Source organism: Orbicella faveolata, unplaced genomic scaffold, assembly GCF_042242905.1.
Source record: "Orbicella faveolata isolate gen_17 unplaced genomic scaffold, um_ofav_v1 contig_47, whole genome shotgun sequence".
Classification (NCBI taxonomy): domain Eukaryota; kingdom Metazoa; phylum Cnidaria; class Anthozoa; order Scleractinia; family Merulinidae; genus Orbicella; species Orbicella faveolata.
In genome coordinates, this window is record NW_028301577.1 from 12,735,001 (window position 1) to 12,750,000 (window position 15,000).

General features: G+C 40.4%; 2 protein-coding genes, 1 long non-coding RNA gene and 1 pseudogene across 4 annotated transcripts in view; 1 reads left to right on the top strand and 3 right to left on the bottom strand.

The window, feature by feature from the left end:
* LOC110066181 (uncharacterized) overlaps positions 1–2,138 on the bottom strand; it is a 10,349-nt gene extending 8,211 nt beyond the window's left edge. The window contains exons 1-3 of the mRNA XM_089279399.1: positions 1,948–2,138; positions 1,122–1,277; positions 320–606 (exon numbers count right to left, since the gene is read on the bottom strand). Coding sequence (XP_089135525.1) covers positions 320–606; positions 1,122–1,277; positions 1,948–2,138 — 634 coding nt within the window. The remainder of the gene's footprint in view (positions 1–319; positions 607–1,121; positions 1,278–1,947) is intronic.
* LOC149097216 (uncharacterized) lies at positions 314–4,364 on the top strand. Its single transcript, XR_016204129.1, has 2 exons — positions 314–392; positions 447–4,364. It is a non-coding gene; the product is annotated as an uncharacterized LOC149097216 (long non-coding RNA).
* A 3,929-nt stretch (positions 4,365–8,293) lies between these two features.
* LOC149097217 (uncharacterized) lies at positions 8,294–12,460 on the bottom strand. 2 transcript variants are annotated; one of them, XM_089279904.1, is made up of 2 exons: positions 11,747–12,005; positions 8,294–10,317 (listed from the first exon to the last, which is right to left on the bottom strand). In XM_089279904.1, the coding sequence occupies exons 1-2, from the start codon at positions 11,785–11,787 to the stop codon at positions 9,387–9,389; spliced, it is 972 nt and encodes a 323-aa protein (XP_089136030.1). In that variant the 5' UTR covers positions 11,788–12,005; the 3' UTR covers positions 8,294–9,386. The 2 variants fall into 2 exon arrangements, 1 of the variants encoding a protein (XP_089136030.1); XR_016204251.1 differs by having other exon boundaries at positions 10,100–10,317; positions 11,760–12,460.
* On the bottom strand, positions 10,324–11,734 carry LOC149097218 (uncharacterized; annotated as a pseudogene).
* Positions 12,461–15,000: the final 2,540 nt, after the last annotated feature.

The window sequence follows — 15,000 nt, forward strand, 5'->3', positions numbered from 1 at the left end:
CTGTTAGTATGGTAGTTCTGTGGCCAGCAGACTGGAACCTTTTAAGTTTCTTTTGGAGTGGGTGTAAATCTTTTTTGTGACAGCATACATTATACCAAGCTGGTATATAGATAGGGTTAGCTGTTTTAATATTTCATGTATTTTTGTTTTAAACACTCTAAGTTCCTAACATAATTCAACTCCCCTGTGCCATCTATAAAGGTTTTGAACAGAAAATTAAGGTACAGGAAGGGGTGCCCACCACACAAATGTCATCAGCACTGTGTCTCAATTTTTAATTAAAATGCACTACTTATCACAATTCATTTATCAAACTTACCCACAGCTACAAGGGATGCCATGAAATTGGTGTGCAGGGTCTCCTTCAATGCCCACAAAACATCGTTGAGTATGTCAGTTTTGAATGGATAGATGACCTCTTGAGTCTTGACTTTGTCATCAAAGAGGTCATCTATCCAGACAAACTCCTGGTCTTCTTCTGGTACAATTTCCCCCTTTCCATCTATTTGGGTGTTCTCGTCTAATATCCAGACTTCTGACCCTTCTTGTCTTCCAATTAATTTGGCTGCCTTATAAGTTTGACGCCTGTTTTCATTTTCACAGTTTCTGTCGAGAATATATGTATTCGATGATGGAATGTGATAATTATATATAACTAGGTGAGTATCTTTGATGAACCTTAGATCTATTGTTGTCAATGCGACAACCAAGTAATAAATATTATGTCATATCCATGGTAATCTGCATACCTTGCCATTTTGTATAGTAAATATAGTCATATTCCTTTGAGTTTTGTTCATGTAGATGAAGATCAGGTAGCTAGGCTGATAAACATCCAAATTTTTTGAATACAACATGCAAGGTGTGATACATTGGTGGTCTGTCAAATTTCTGGTTTTCATATAATTATATGTTTTAGAATGAAAATCTTAGTACTACCTTCAAATATTTAAGAATGTTGAGTTTGCAGTAACCTCAAATGAAGTCTTCAACAGACTGTGTAAAACTAATTTTATTTGTCAGGGGCAAATCTCACTACTTAATGGATTCAACCGATCATTTCACTATGCCCTATCAGATGATAGACCCACAATAAGTGATAGAACTTCTAAATTACTTACCGAAAGTATGACTTCATGATGTCCCTTAAGAACATTCGGAATTGTGTTGAGTCAAACTCACACATCAACACACCAGCATTGCATGATTGGTTTAGTTCCTCGATAAATTTACCAACCCCGCCATTCAGAACTTTGTTAGTTCGAAAGAAGCATTTTCTGGAAAAAGGAAAAATGAATTGGCCACTAAAAAACAAATACCGGAGTAGACAACTTAGCATAGTGATATGATCTATATAAGCTGGCAGACTTGTCAATTGGACAAAATGTTTTCAGAGTTAAGCATTCAGTCAATTACTGTTCAAGTGATATTTTACAAATTACAGGCTACCTTTTGTAATAAAAATTAGACCTACAAAATAAAGTTTCTAGTATTAAGGTGATATAGGAAAATCCTAATTAAATAAAATATAATATTGAATAATTAATTTTTGAAATCCAAGAGCAAGAAGCATAGTACTGAATGTAAACTTCAACCGCTAAGGCTCTTATTGCATAAGGCTCCCTCTCCCCCTGCAAATATCCTAATTGTATTAAGACCTTAAATCAAACCAAAATAAAAGAAACAATCATAATAAAACTTGGTAACAAATCCAATAGAAATACTCATCCACTTTGTGAGAAATATACACCAGCAATTATACACAGCAAGAATCGATAGAATTTTTACATGAATATTAAAACTTCATTAATTAAGGAGATTTTAAGGAAATTAAGGCACCTACCCATGCAATATGCTTGAAATATGCAGGCACCCCCTTGCTTCAAGAGAGACAGGATTTAAAGAAAAGGGTATGGGTATTGATATCCAAATATAATATTGTTTTACCTGTCTTGGCCAGTGATGGAGCACTTGACAAGACAGAGGAAACCACTGTCTTGCCCTCCAGCATCAACGTGCTTTAGCAGAGTTATCGAGAAACTAGCTTTCTCGTAATATTTCCTGTTGCCATTGCTATCTTTTCCCATGATTCCCATGGTTCGCTCGTTAATGACAAATTCTGGTGGGCTCATCTGCATGGACAGCAAAACGTGTACAATGAAACTTAATAAGCGGACACCATTGAGAAATTAGCTATAGTCCGCTCAAGACCTGATGTCCACTCTAAACAGGTTCTAATATATTATGCAGGTTTATTTGGCAGTAAATATGGGAAGAAAATTTCTGGACTCAAGCAGGTGTCCACTTATTGATGGGTGTCGGCTTAATATGGGGTCCGTTTAAAAAAGGTTTCAATGTATTCATTTTAAAAGGATCACCATTGCTTCAGATGTTTTTAAATTAATATGCAAAAGATTTCTGAATTCGAGGAGGTTAGTGACGGAGGGTGTGATCTGCTACATTTGAGGTCTACGGACAATTTTGGCGCAAATCAACGTGTCAACAACATTTCCTTACGATTTGAGACGGGGAAATAACAAAATACAGCTCGTTACTGTCTTTTGCCCAAATTCGGACAATCCTACTTGCCGACACTGAAGACTCGACGTTTCGTTATTTTCTACATCGGACAAATGAAATAAAAGATGGCTTTCCAGGATTGACTGATTGTTCTGTTTCACCAACCCCCGCCCGCGAACCTCCGTTTACGGATAAATTTCGAAAGGGAAACTTTGAATCTAAAATGTGTCCGGAACCAGAGCTGTCCGAAAGTTGTACATCTATTATCTCACCTTGACACCTTGTACTAGCTATTGATCGATCGTGAATGAGAAGTCAAGCTTGGCACCTATAATAAAAGCGTACAATACGAAAGTTTATGCCTTTAAATCGCGACATATCGCAGTAAACCTTACTTCATTTAAATTAATGCATTACTTCTTACATCAAATATTCTGCACAAGGTAGAATAATGTTTTTTTCCATTTCCCGCCAAAGTTGTACAATCGCGCGCGGGCATTCGGCGCGCCGACATTTCAGTTTCACAAACGTATATTATGAATTCCAACATTTGACGCCTCTCTGTTACATTGAATAAAATTACGGTTTTTACGTTACAGATGAACAAAGCTTACCTCACTTGAAGAAACGTATATTAGGTTCAATTGAAAGATGACTTCGAAGCGACTGGTCGACGACTGTACACTCGGGCCGTACAGTAATAACAATAATAAGCTTATGTACAAAGTAATACTTGGAATATGAATATGTACAGCAAGGAATATAAGTAGTACTATATACGACAATATGTACAGTAATACGTGGAAAAGAAAGATCAAATTGAAGGAATAGGCTTACGAAGAGAAAACCTCAGTCAGTCCGAGTAGTCTTCCAGTGAAAGTGACCTTTTGGTCGCGGCGTAAATTATTTATAATAAGCTTCGATTTTCCCTCCAAAATGTTTCCCGGAAAGCTATTGGCCAAACATGCCCATGTGACGTTCATTTGTGGGAGGCCATATAAGGGCAATGGTATATACAATGTTCCCATGAATCGTAGTATCACACTGTGAAAGTGACCTTTGGTAGCCACGTGATCTTAAACCTCTCCTTTTTCCTGGAAATTTATCCTAAAAACGCTATTGGCCAAACATGCCCATGTGACGTTCATTTCCGGAAGGCCACATAAGGACACGATCCTTGTGAACTTTGTATACACCCCATTAGTATCACACTGTGAAAGTGACCTTTGGTAGCCATATAATCTTAAGCCTTTTATTTTTCCCTCCAAAATTATTTCTTCCATAGCTAGCTATTAATAAGTAAAACGAAGAATGGGTAACTGGAGAAAGCTGCGTGTAAAAATGGGCAAAAGAATTGGCCCGAAAAAGTTTAGCGATTCTTTTAGTCGAAACTTTCAGGTGTAGAATAATTTTCTTAAAGAGCAAAGAATTTTTTTAAGATTTCTAGGGATGTTATTTTTCAGGAGTTCATTCTCTAAGTGGGAAGGTAGACATATGTTGACACTTGACCGAGGTCTCGGTTGTGTGGACCCACGTGCACCGTGTCAAGAAGTCTATCGAGAAATAACCTCTTGGCCGGTATAATGTGATTACTACTACGAGCGTTCTACAGTTAATACCGAGAGGAACTGTCTCTCTCCTTGATCAAAACTTGATCAGTTATCACGCAGGATTTTGATAACTTTAAAATGTTAATTGGTTTGAATTCTTGAGTTAAATTTGTTTCGCTGTCACAATCCATGTGAACTTTGCATGCACCACATTAGTTTCACGTGCTATGATTATTTAATTGATGAAAGCTGGCGTACGTTTCCAGCCAAAAATAAAAGGAAGAACTGACCTAACCCGAAACGGTGGCGCTCTTGTTTGTCACACTTTCTGTTGCAGAATAGTTTTTCTCGCTGCGCTCAAAATGACCTCTGGCGCCAGTCGGGCTTTGATTCTCCTTGCGCATAAGCAATGATTTATACACTTAGTCACTTAAGATTGTTCCGGGCTTTGTTTGCTCTTGTGGTAGGGGTCCAGTACGATAACTAAAACATCTATTAGGGCCAAGTAGCACTAGAGGGCAATTTGGGAATTGTCCCAGACAAATCCAGAATGAAATAGGCCGGTGACTAAACATTTGTCTGGAAAAGTTAGCACGGTCGACGGCGTCTTTGAAGTTTGTCCGTGGGCGACCAAATTTTGTCCTTTGGCGAACAAACCGGTCGCACTTGGCTTTCCATTGTGATGACAGACTTCTGACAAAAATAAACAGTTTTCTCCTTAGTGCGACTTGGCCCTTATTGTTGGGTACCCGTGAAACATGACAACGCCTCGTAAACCGCGTAACAATCATGTTAATACAGTCGAAGCTGTGTTATTGACCTTAACTAAGTGAACAACTGCACATCGTTAAGAACAATGACCACTGTATCGGCGCTCTGATTGGCATACAACCATTGCCATTCAACTGTATAGAGACATTCTCGTTAGAGGATAAGCTAAGTTATTCTTTTAATTAACCGGGGACCATTATGGGGGCACAATTTGGATCTTTCAATTGTGTGAGCTGACTCACATAATAATTTATGAAGGACTTATTTTGATGGTCCTATTGATAATGATTTAAAGAAGCTTCTTAAAAAAACATACCCAAATCAAGACTAAAGGGCACAAAAGATGACCTAGTTATGAACAGAAAGGACGAAATCGAGACCCTATTTACCCAAACAGCTCAAAAGCATATTCTCCATAGTTAATATAAGGAAGTGCCACACCCCTTGAAGTACACAGACATGTGTACATGCATTTATCGCCATTATCTCGGTATTGGACAGGAGAATAAAACAAAAGTCAATAAATAAATAATTTTACGGGAATTTTATATTCTAAATGTTAACTGTAGACTGGGCAAGTTCCCTTAGGTAGCTATCTTTCCCTTGCAGTTCTAGTGGCCGCTTTATAGAACAATTCTCCTAAGCAGCCATCCAGCTCCAGTTACCGAAAGCTTTTTCGCGTCCCGAGGCCAAGGGTGTCCGTTTACGAATGCTTCCACTGTAGGAACCATCATTGGGTTGCTTCGTTGAAAATTAATGTCCAAATAAGCTAGGACTGAAGTAGGAATATCGTATTTCTTAAATAAGATTAGGTTTCCAAGAAACAGCACGCATCCAACCAATGAAAAAACAATGTTCCCAATCCAGAGCACTTCTTCTTTTTCCTGTTAGTGGCCGCCTAACGGGAATCCGGCATTCCTCCCGTTCTACATTTTTCAATACACGAAGGTGTCCGCAACAGGGAATTTCGACTGTGCTTATTTAATGCTTACTGAAGTTCATTGTTATCAGCTCTTTTTTTATCAAACCAGCGGTGCTGCCTAAAAGCCTATTCTATTACCCAAACTTCAACCGCCCACAAAATCCCACAAGAAACAGCACAACACCCGGATCTAGAGTACCCTTCTTAAACTTTTGCGGGGCTACATATCCAGAGCTTTTGACGAGGGACGGACCGTTGGCCATTTTATTAATGGCTTTTTTAGCTGCATCTAACACATGTGGATACTACTATATATTACTTCAAAAACATCGATTTGGCAAAACCTATTGCGCGGTCCAGCGCGTGCCTAACAAATCTGAGTCGAGTTTTAAAACCAGTATTGTGCCAATCCTCCAGTTGTGATTTACCCTAGAATTCCGAAAATAACGGCCCACCCGAAAATAGCAAATCAGTAGCAGCGCGCTCGAAAGTAGCTGTTCGCTGAAGATTACCAATGGACTACAATATAAAATCTTTCAAACGAACATATGAAAGTTCATATATTTGAACTGCAGAGAATGATATGAAAACTCGATTGATCATCGCAGTTATACACACAACTTAGAGATCATGGGTTCGAATCCCGTTCAGGCCTGAATTTTTTTCAGGCCTTATTTCACAACTGCTCACGTTGTGTGTATAACTGCGATGATCAATCATGTCTTAATATAAAATCTTATTACATTTGACATAACGTGACAAGTAGTACTTTTCATTGAGTGTACAATGTAACATTAGAGACTTGATGTAAAAAGAAACTGGAACCAAAACGGGGCTAGTTTCTGTTTTACTTCGAATGTAACTGTCCTGTCTATTTGGGTAGTTAGTAACATACATACACGGAATTTTTATTTTAATATTACACATCCGCTTTTTCCAAAACGACTGCGAATCACTGTAAGTGTGAGTATTTTTTAGCCACCTGCAAGTAACAGCCCCTTTTTGACTGAACCGGTAATGTACAGTGTGAGGCACAGTTCTCAACCGCGCCCAGTTTTCGGCCAGTTTTTGTTCAGCGTTTATTTTGCGCGCTACAAATGAATCTGAACGAAAAGCAATTGTTTACAAAGGTAGCATGGTTCCTTGTCTTCCGTTCTGACGAGTTTTGTTTCGTCCTGCCGAGTTTTTCTGTGAGCACTTCGAGGTGACGCGAAGGTAGGTGAATTTGGTTTCCCCGAAAACGTGTTTGTCTACGGCTACTCGAATTACATGGTTTAATTCAAGTTTATATTTTGTCCGTCTAAAAAGCCCAAATGAGCCAATTCTTGGCATAAAGGATGTCGAGTGATAAAGCTATCTGTTAAATATAAACTTTTCCTGGCCTGTTTAATTCTTTGACCTAAATGCACTTCTCAATATTTCCTTCGTACTTTTGCGTATTTGCCTATTCTCGGCCACCCTGCTCGCCTTCAACACTATAAGCGCTCATAGTTTTGTGTGGAGTATTCGTGTCAAGTCAGTTGTAAAAATGAAGTTGTAATTGGGTGGCATGCCGAAAACTATGAGCTCTGACTTAACCCCGTTTTTAATACCCAACTCTCTTTTAGCCTCGCTTGACAGCTCTTCATCTAAAAACTAGGTGTGCAAAAAACTTCCTTTTCTAACATGAAACAAAGCTCTTTAAGGATAATTTGTGATCGAAATATCAAAACACAAGCCTTATAAGTGATTTAACAACAAAAAATGGTAATAAAGCGTTGTTTATTCTGAGGAATCGCGTTCACTCATGTGGCCGAGAACTGGGCCCGCTGGCCGATAACTGGGCCAACGAACGGAGCCTCCATTTTCGTTATTACTCGGGAGAAAACAGCGTTGAGCAGTCGATAGCTCTACATGGGTTTGCGTGAAATTTTAAGTCCTTACGGCTACTCCAAGGTAAGAAATACAAGTTTACGTTTTTTGTGGCCGAGAACTGGGCACTATACTGTACTTTTACGTGTGTGACCCAGGGATTTGTGACTGTCTGCGCATCATTTTGTTCGATGCAACAACAAGAACTTCACTTTTACTTTGCCTTAGATTCTACTTTGTTAAACGTAATGCTTGCACGTCATCAAGGCAAATGTAAAACATTGTTTCATTAAAACAAAAAGTCTGCCAACGAGTTAATGGAGAATAAAGGAAAGGATTGTCCTTTTTCGTCTTCTGGCAAGGGCAATTTATGATGGATACATCATGTCAGTTTCAAACTATTCAAAACGTTGCATTTTATCATGCTTATTACAATTTCTAAATAAAACAGAGTCACGGTGGTCGTTTTTGAGTTACAACTTCAAACTGAAGTTAAGGGGATTTTGCACAGGTTGAAAGTGTTGCTATGCTAACCTGTTTTGTAAAAAGAATGATCGCAACTTGTTTACCAATGATTGGGCATTTGTGAAAAACCGTAATTGTAGCATCACTTGATGAACATCGGTATTATTAAAGTACAGGTGTTGGAAAAGTACTATGAAATGTTTCCAGGCTCCTCGAAAATTCCCAGACACTTTAATCCTTTGGGAAAAAGTTAAGAAGTGTTTAACATTGGTTTACACTTAGCGTACGTATATATCAAGCTATCCTGTCCGATCCCTCCTTCTGCTTGGATTCAACTTCTATACTTTGCTAGGAAAGGATAGTACCGGGACTACACTGGGTATTATTCCGTACCTTATTCTTAAAACTCTACTTCTTAGCCCCTGTTTGTACATCTCTTTTAGAAAATAGGCTAAAAAAAATACGCGCGCTGATTGGTTTTAAATCGTGTTTCCGTCTATTAAATAATTAGATAATGAGCTCGAAAATTATGCGCCCTCGTCAACTATCACGCATTGAAATCCAGAGCAAATAATTTGACTGTTTTACCATAAATAATTATTCCCCCGTTTTAGGGCTAACAGTAAACCCCCTTAAGACCCTCTTTGTACGATCGTTTAGGAAAGCTATCCTCCATATTCCACAATATACGAAGTTTGAAAATAAATGTACTCAAGGTAATTGAAAGATATATTAATTTTTTAACATATAATTATTTGTTATCATTTATTGTAATAATTTCGTTGAATTTCACAATTCGTTCCAAATCCTTTCCACAGACTTTGTTAGTCACCACATTGAGTTTAAATTAATTGCAAACAGTTGAATAATTCCCAATGGATATAGAAGTTCGTGGAATGACAAGACAGGGAATTTTACTATCGCACGTTTTCTCAAATCAAGCTCGAGGGTCTAAGTTAGACAAAAGGACTGCTTGAAGTCTATCAAATCACCTATAGTACAGGAAAAATAACCTTTCCTCTCTATTGCTCCTCGTATATAGCACCCTGTTAAGTTCTAGCGAAAGCAGCTTCCACTGGGTCCAAAAAACAAGCCAGCGTTTAGAAAACGGCCATTATTAGAAAAAAAATTGCAATTTAGTGAAATATACTTTTGATTCTGGTATATGCACTAAAAGTATCTAAATTATTTTCGACACGACACATCACCGCCCTGGAGTTCTTACAACCTATATATTTGATTTAGCTTTATTTACTAATTTATTTATTCATTTATTTATTTACTTTTTTGGTATTCATTATGCCTTGTTATGCCTTGTGATACCGTGTGATGCCTTGTGATGCCTTGTGATGCCTTGTGATGCCTTGTGATGCCGTGTGATGCCTAGTGATGCCTTGTGATGCCTTGTGATGCCTTGTGATGCCTTGTGATGCCTTGTGATGCCGTGTGATGCCGTGTGATGCCGTGTGATGCCGTGTGATGCCTAGTGATGCCTTGTGATGCCTTGTGATGCCTTGTGATGCCTTGTGATGCCGTGTGATGCCTAGTGATGCCTTGTGATGCCTTGTGATGCCTTGTGATGCCTTGTGATGCCGTGTGATGCCTTGTGATGCCGTGTGATGCCTTGTGATGCCGTGTGATGCCTTGTGATGCCTTGTGATGCCTTGTGATGCCTTGTGATGCCTTGTGATGCCTTGTGATGCCGTGTGATACCTAGTGATGCCTTGTGACGCCTTGTGATGCCGTGTGATGCCTAGTGATGCCTTGTGACGCTTTGTGACGCCTTCTAATGCCTTGTGATGCCGTGTGATGCCTAGTGATGCCTTGTGACGCCTTGTGATGCCTTGTGATGCCGTGTGATGCCGTGTGATGCCGTGTGATGCCTTGTGATGCCTTGTGATGCCTTGTGATGCCTTGTGATGCCGTGTGATGCCTAGTGATGCCTTGTGATGCCTTGAGATGCCTTTTGATGCCTTGTGATGCCGTGCGATGCCTTCAGACGCCTTGTGATGCCCTGTGATGACTTGTGATGCCTTGTGATGCCTTGTGATGCCGTGTGATGACTTGTGATGCCTTGACTGAGATGCCTTGTGATGACTTGTGATGACTTGTGATGCCCTGTGATGCCCTGTGATGACTTGTGATGACTTGTGATGACTTGTGATGACTTGTGATGCCCTGTGATGCCCTGTGATGCCTTGTGATGCCCTGTGATGCCCTGTGATGAGTTGTGATTTCCTGTAAAACAATATTGACACTTTGTGAATACCTTCCTGGGGGCTGTAGGTTCCAATATCATTCCCGACCCCAGTCCTTTGGTGCAGTTACTCGGTTACATAGGGGCAAGCGCATACATGGAAAGATCTACGCACGGTGTTGCGAATTAGGTCTCTATAGAATTGTGATATGTGATGTGATCACAAACTTTATGTGGTAATGACAATCTTCCTAAATCGTGCATGGTATAGAGCTTTAAAAGTACTCCAGATAGCCTAAGACAGCGTTAAACTGCATTTGAGAGAAAACGGTCGTTGGTTGCCCCTGAGAAATTCGAACCGGAAGAGCGAACCGACGAGTTTGCTGAATCGATCGAGTCCCAAAACAACAGAAAGACTGACGAACAAGTACATGGCGGCCGCAATGTGCTTGTATCCCCCATCTCTACCACCTTTACACTAGCATCGTGCCTGAAGAACGCTACCTCGGTTTGTACCTCTACCCTCGAGAATAAACTAGAGATCGTAGTGCTCCTTTCCTTCAAAGGTCGCACTTTGGCCACATAGACATGAACACCCTCTTGATTCAACTGAGTAGTTAGTAAAGATTCCACGTAACCATCAGCGAATAAGCGATAATCTTCAAATGACTTGTAAGCGGCGAGTCCCTGCTTGTCGTGATCGGTTGAGTGGTAAATCAAATAATTAAAAATGCCGCACAACCCAAACGGGGGCGACGAGTTGAAGTTGTTCACGGTCTTCAGGGAAAATGGCTTAGGAATTAGCATGTCATGAATTAGTAATTTGTCAGCATCAGTGGTTTGATCTTTTTCGAAGTTTCGATCCACTGGCACAACCATTCTTTCGACTGCGGAAGCGATTTCCACGAGCGAAGTTTTCAAATATTCGCTTACTGAAACTCCACGCTCCTCAGCAAATATCTTTTACGCTTCTGCCACATTCATGGCGTTGAAGTCGCTTTTATTCTTTTTTTCTGCCATTTTGAAGCTGAAATTATTCTACGTTCAAAGACTTGAAGCAGAGAGAAATATATATTAGTAGTGACAGGAAGTTGACGAAGTTGAAAACTTCGTACACTAGCAATGCGTGCTTGACTAGAATGTCCGAACTTTCCCGGTTTGTTTACATCATAAGTCACGTGAAACTACACGTGAAATTTAACGCCGAAAAGGTGAATTGCCAAAGCCTACAGATGGCAATTTTCTGGCCAAACTACCTTTAGAAGTGGAAATCAAATTCCAATACGGCAATCTACTAGAATTCAAAGATTTCGAATTTCTCGTTCTGATCACAAAGCACTCATCCATCGGATTATAATAGCGACCGACACTCCTCGCCACACTTGAATTGTTTCAATTCGCGTCACGGTTAACTGAATACACTAAGCAAAACGTAATTTACAAAGTTTACAAAAAAAGTGAGACACGTACGTTATATACTTACGATCGTCCTGTATGAAATCTAAGAACATCTCAGGAATTCTGTGTTTTACTCCCCGCGTTTGGTAACACTCTGATCCCAAATGGTAAGCAAACGAAACTGAAAGTTCGAAAAGTCTTACAAAATGTGCCTAGTGAAGCGTTATATGATCTGGCCACATTCCGAAGTCCACAATTTGAATGACTTCTTTATAAATATCTCAGGATGCTGGGGTCAACATGTCACACGCTCTAGAATGTTTCTTCGCTATATTTAGACGCCTTCTAATTCTGTTTTTTACAGAGAAAACAAAAAGAAAAAAAAGTCAATGTTCCGTCCGTACTTGCCCGTTGTGATCCGTGCAGAGCGCCGCATATGATAACAACAGAAGAAATGACATGAACTTTTTTTCTGAAGCTATACAAACAACCATAAGGCCCTATCCACACTACGTTGGAGGAATTTGAAAACGGAGGTTTCACTCTGAAAACGCATCTAATGTTTTCCCTCCGCTAACCTGCGTCGCTCACCTCACCCAACCTTCCGAGGGCTACCCGGAATTTCCGTCTGCGACGCAGGCTAACACTACGCCGGAGGAATTTTACCGGTCAATTTGGATTTGTGTTTGAGGAAAACTGGCAGGAAAATCACATGATTATCGTGACGCCATCATTTTCGAAAAACTCCCCTTTCAAAATGTTTACAGTCCATAAGAAAAACCGGCGTTTTCATTTCCTCCGGTTTGAAGAGCGTTCGTTTTCGTGACGGATTAGTATGGACGGTAGGCCTGACCGTAGAAATAAAGCTGCGTTTTCAAGTTCCTTCAGCGTAGTGTGCACGCTGCCTAATAAGTCATTATAAAATTTTCAAATACGTAGATATATGTAAATGAATAAAAACAAAGAAAATTAAAATATAATCTGTATAATATTAAGTGTAAATAATGAATTAACAAAACCTGCGCTAAAACAAGAACATTGGATATAAATGGTGATGTCCGTTGAGACAGTGTAGAACAATTTTGCTTTGCATTGCAACTCCGTGAGAATGGAATCCGCAAAAAGCGCAAGAAAATATCAGAAGACGCAAAAATTGGTTCTCACTCGGTTTCACATCATTCCCCTATCCAATCCCCGATCCATGCCATTCCAATTTTCTTTCTTTGAGCGGGACTATTTGTGGTGGGATGCCATCAGTTGCAGCGGGATAATAAATCATTTAGACGGGATCATTGTGGTCCCGGGATCATTTCTGGAGCTGTACAGATGTAATGTCGCCTCCACTCCCCCCGTTCCCCCCTTCCTCCCCCCATGTTCCTTGTGATTCAGCCCCAACCCTTCTCCCTGCCCTGTTGGAGCTTCCATTCGCCCGATCAGAATGTACTCATAATCACTACTCGGCTGCATTGCCATCTAAACCGCGAGTTCCAGGCAACTATACTACTATATATCCCTATACCTTGTAAGTTAGCTGAAGCATCTTCTACGGTATCGTCGTATACCACAAAACTGTTTCCCGGCGATCATCACGGTATCAAGGTAGCCAACGTAGCTTGCAGCACGCGAAGCTCCAGTCACAGTTTCATTCAACTCACCATATTAGATGCGCGTGCATGTATCCTCCATTTTTTGGTGAGTTTCTAGGTGGCAGGAGACATGGTCTTCTGTCAGTGGCCATGTTAAAGGTTGAAATATCTTAAGCTTTGTCCTGGAATTGCCCTGTTGTTTTGCTACGTTTGATAAAACCGTAACACAAGTCCTTTAATGGAAAAAAGGACTCTGTTAGCCTCTTCCGGGCGTTCAGTTAGTTGGCGCTAAGGGCGAGAAACAGCGAGCCAAAAAAAGAGAGGGGCTTGGTGCTAGGAGCTTTGCCTTTGCGCGCCTTTTTTCACGCTGCGCCCTGCGCCTGGGAGAGGCTTTAATTTAGCTCTGTGTGAGAAGGTATCAAAGTGGCGCAATAAGACGCAGGCAAAACTACAACGCCCAATTTAGTAGAAACCAGAATTCTTCTTTTCTTCTGGAGCTGTAACTTATCGGCGGTGAAACAGAACCTCCCGATTTTTACTCCCTTGTCAAAAAACATTGGATAAGTGTTAACAAAACAAACCAAACTATCCGCTGGATAGTGATTTATCCCGTGGATAGCGTTATCCACCTTTCGAACAACTCGACCAGAGAACTGGACTGCTTTAAGACCCTCTCCGGTCCCGAGAAAACGTGTTGGAATACAATGTTTATCACCGTTGTTTGTGATATATTCTTAATCTCTTATTTTTGTTTCCAAATAAAACCGATATTGCATCACTTAGGCCTAAATTTTCCTCTGTTTCTTGCAGTAGTAAAGGCGTACAAGAAGATTCAGGCACCTCGATGTTACCGGTATCCGCCAGGTGATGGACAAACACTGATCGGGATAAATTGAAGGGATGACTATTCAGCTGTTATTCTTGTCAACTTAGGATGAGTTAGGTTCCTGAATTGAAGAGAGCGCTGTCTTCCTCTCATGTTCTTTACAGTCACTGTCAGTGTCACAGTCACTGTCACTGTCACTGTCATTGTCATTGTCATTGTCGCTGTCTCTGTCACTGTCACTGTCACTGTCACTGTCACTGTCGCTGTCACTGTCACTATCACTGTCGCTGTCGCTGTCGCTGTCACTGTCACTGTCACTGTCGCTGTCACTTTCGCTGTCGCTGTCACTGTCACTGTCACTGTCACTATCACTGTCACTGTCATTGTCACTGTCACTGTCACTGTCACTGTCACTCGCACTAAACTGTCTACCTGTTCGTTTTTAGGAGACTCTGGTGGTGAACTGGCATCCTTATTTGAATTGGGCGGCTCATTGCTTTCTCTTGGAACTCTTTCTGCGCCTTTCAGTGAATTCAAATTGACGGTTTTCAAGACCGTTTTAGTTTCATATAAGTTCAGAGGCAAAGTGCACTCCGTGCCCATTGTGTCATCCCTTCTTTCATTTCGTTGTCTGACGGATTTAGCACGCATCTTAACCCACGCCCTCATTTCAACTTTTTCGTTTCTGGTTATCTTCTGTGAGACCGTGCTTTGGAATTTTAATGCTAGGTAAGAAAAATGTATGTGATGTTGGCAGTTTGTAATATAAATTTGGATGTTTGTAGTACGCTGCTGCCCACTTGCAATCATTTTCACTGATTCTTCAACTGATCTGCCAAACATCATCGCATATTCGTACAACGTGAAATCGTCTGTCTTAAAATGTGTTACGGTATGTTTACTTTCAGTGTGAA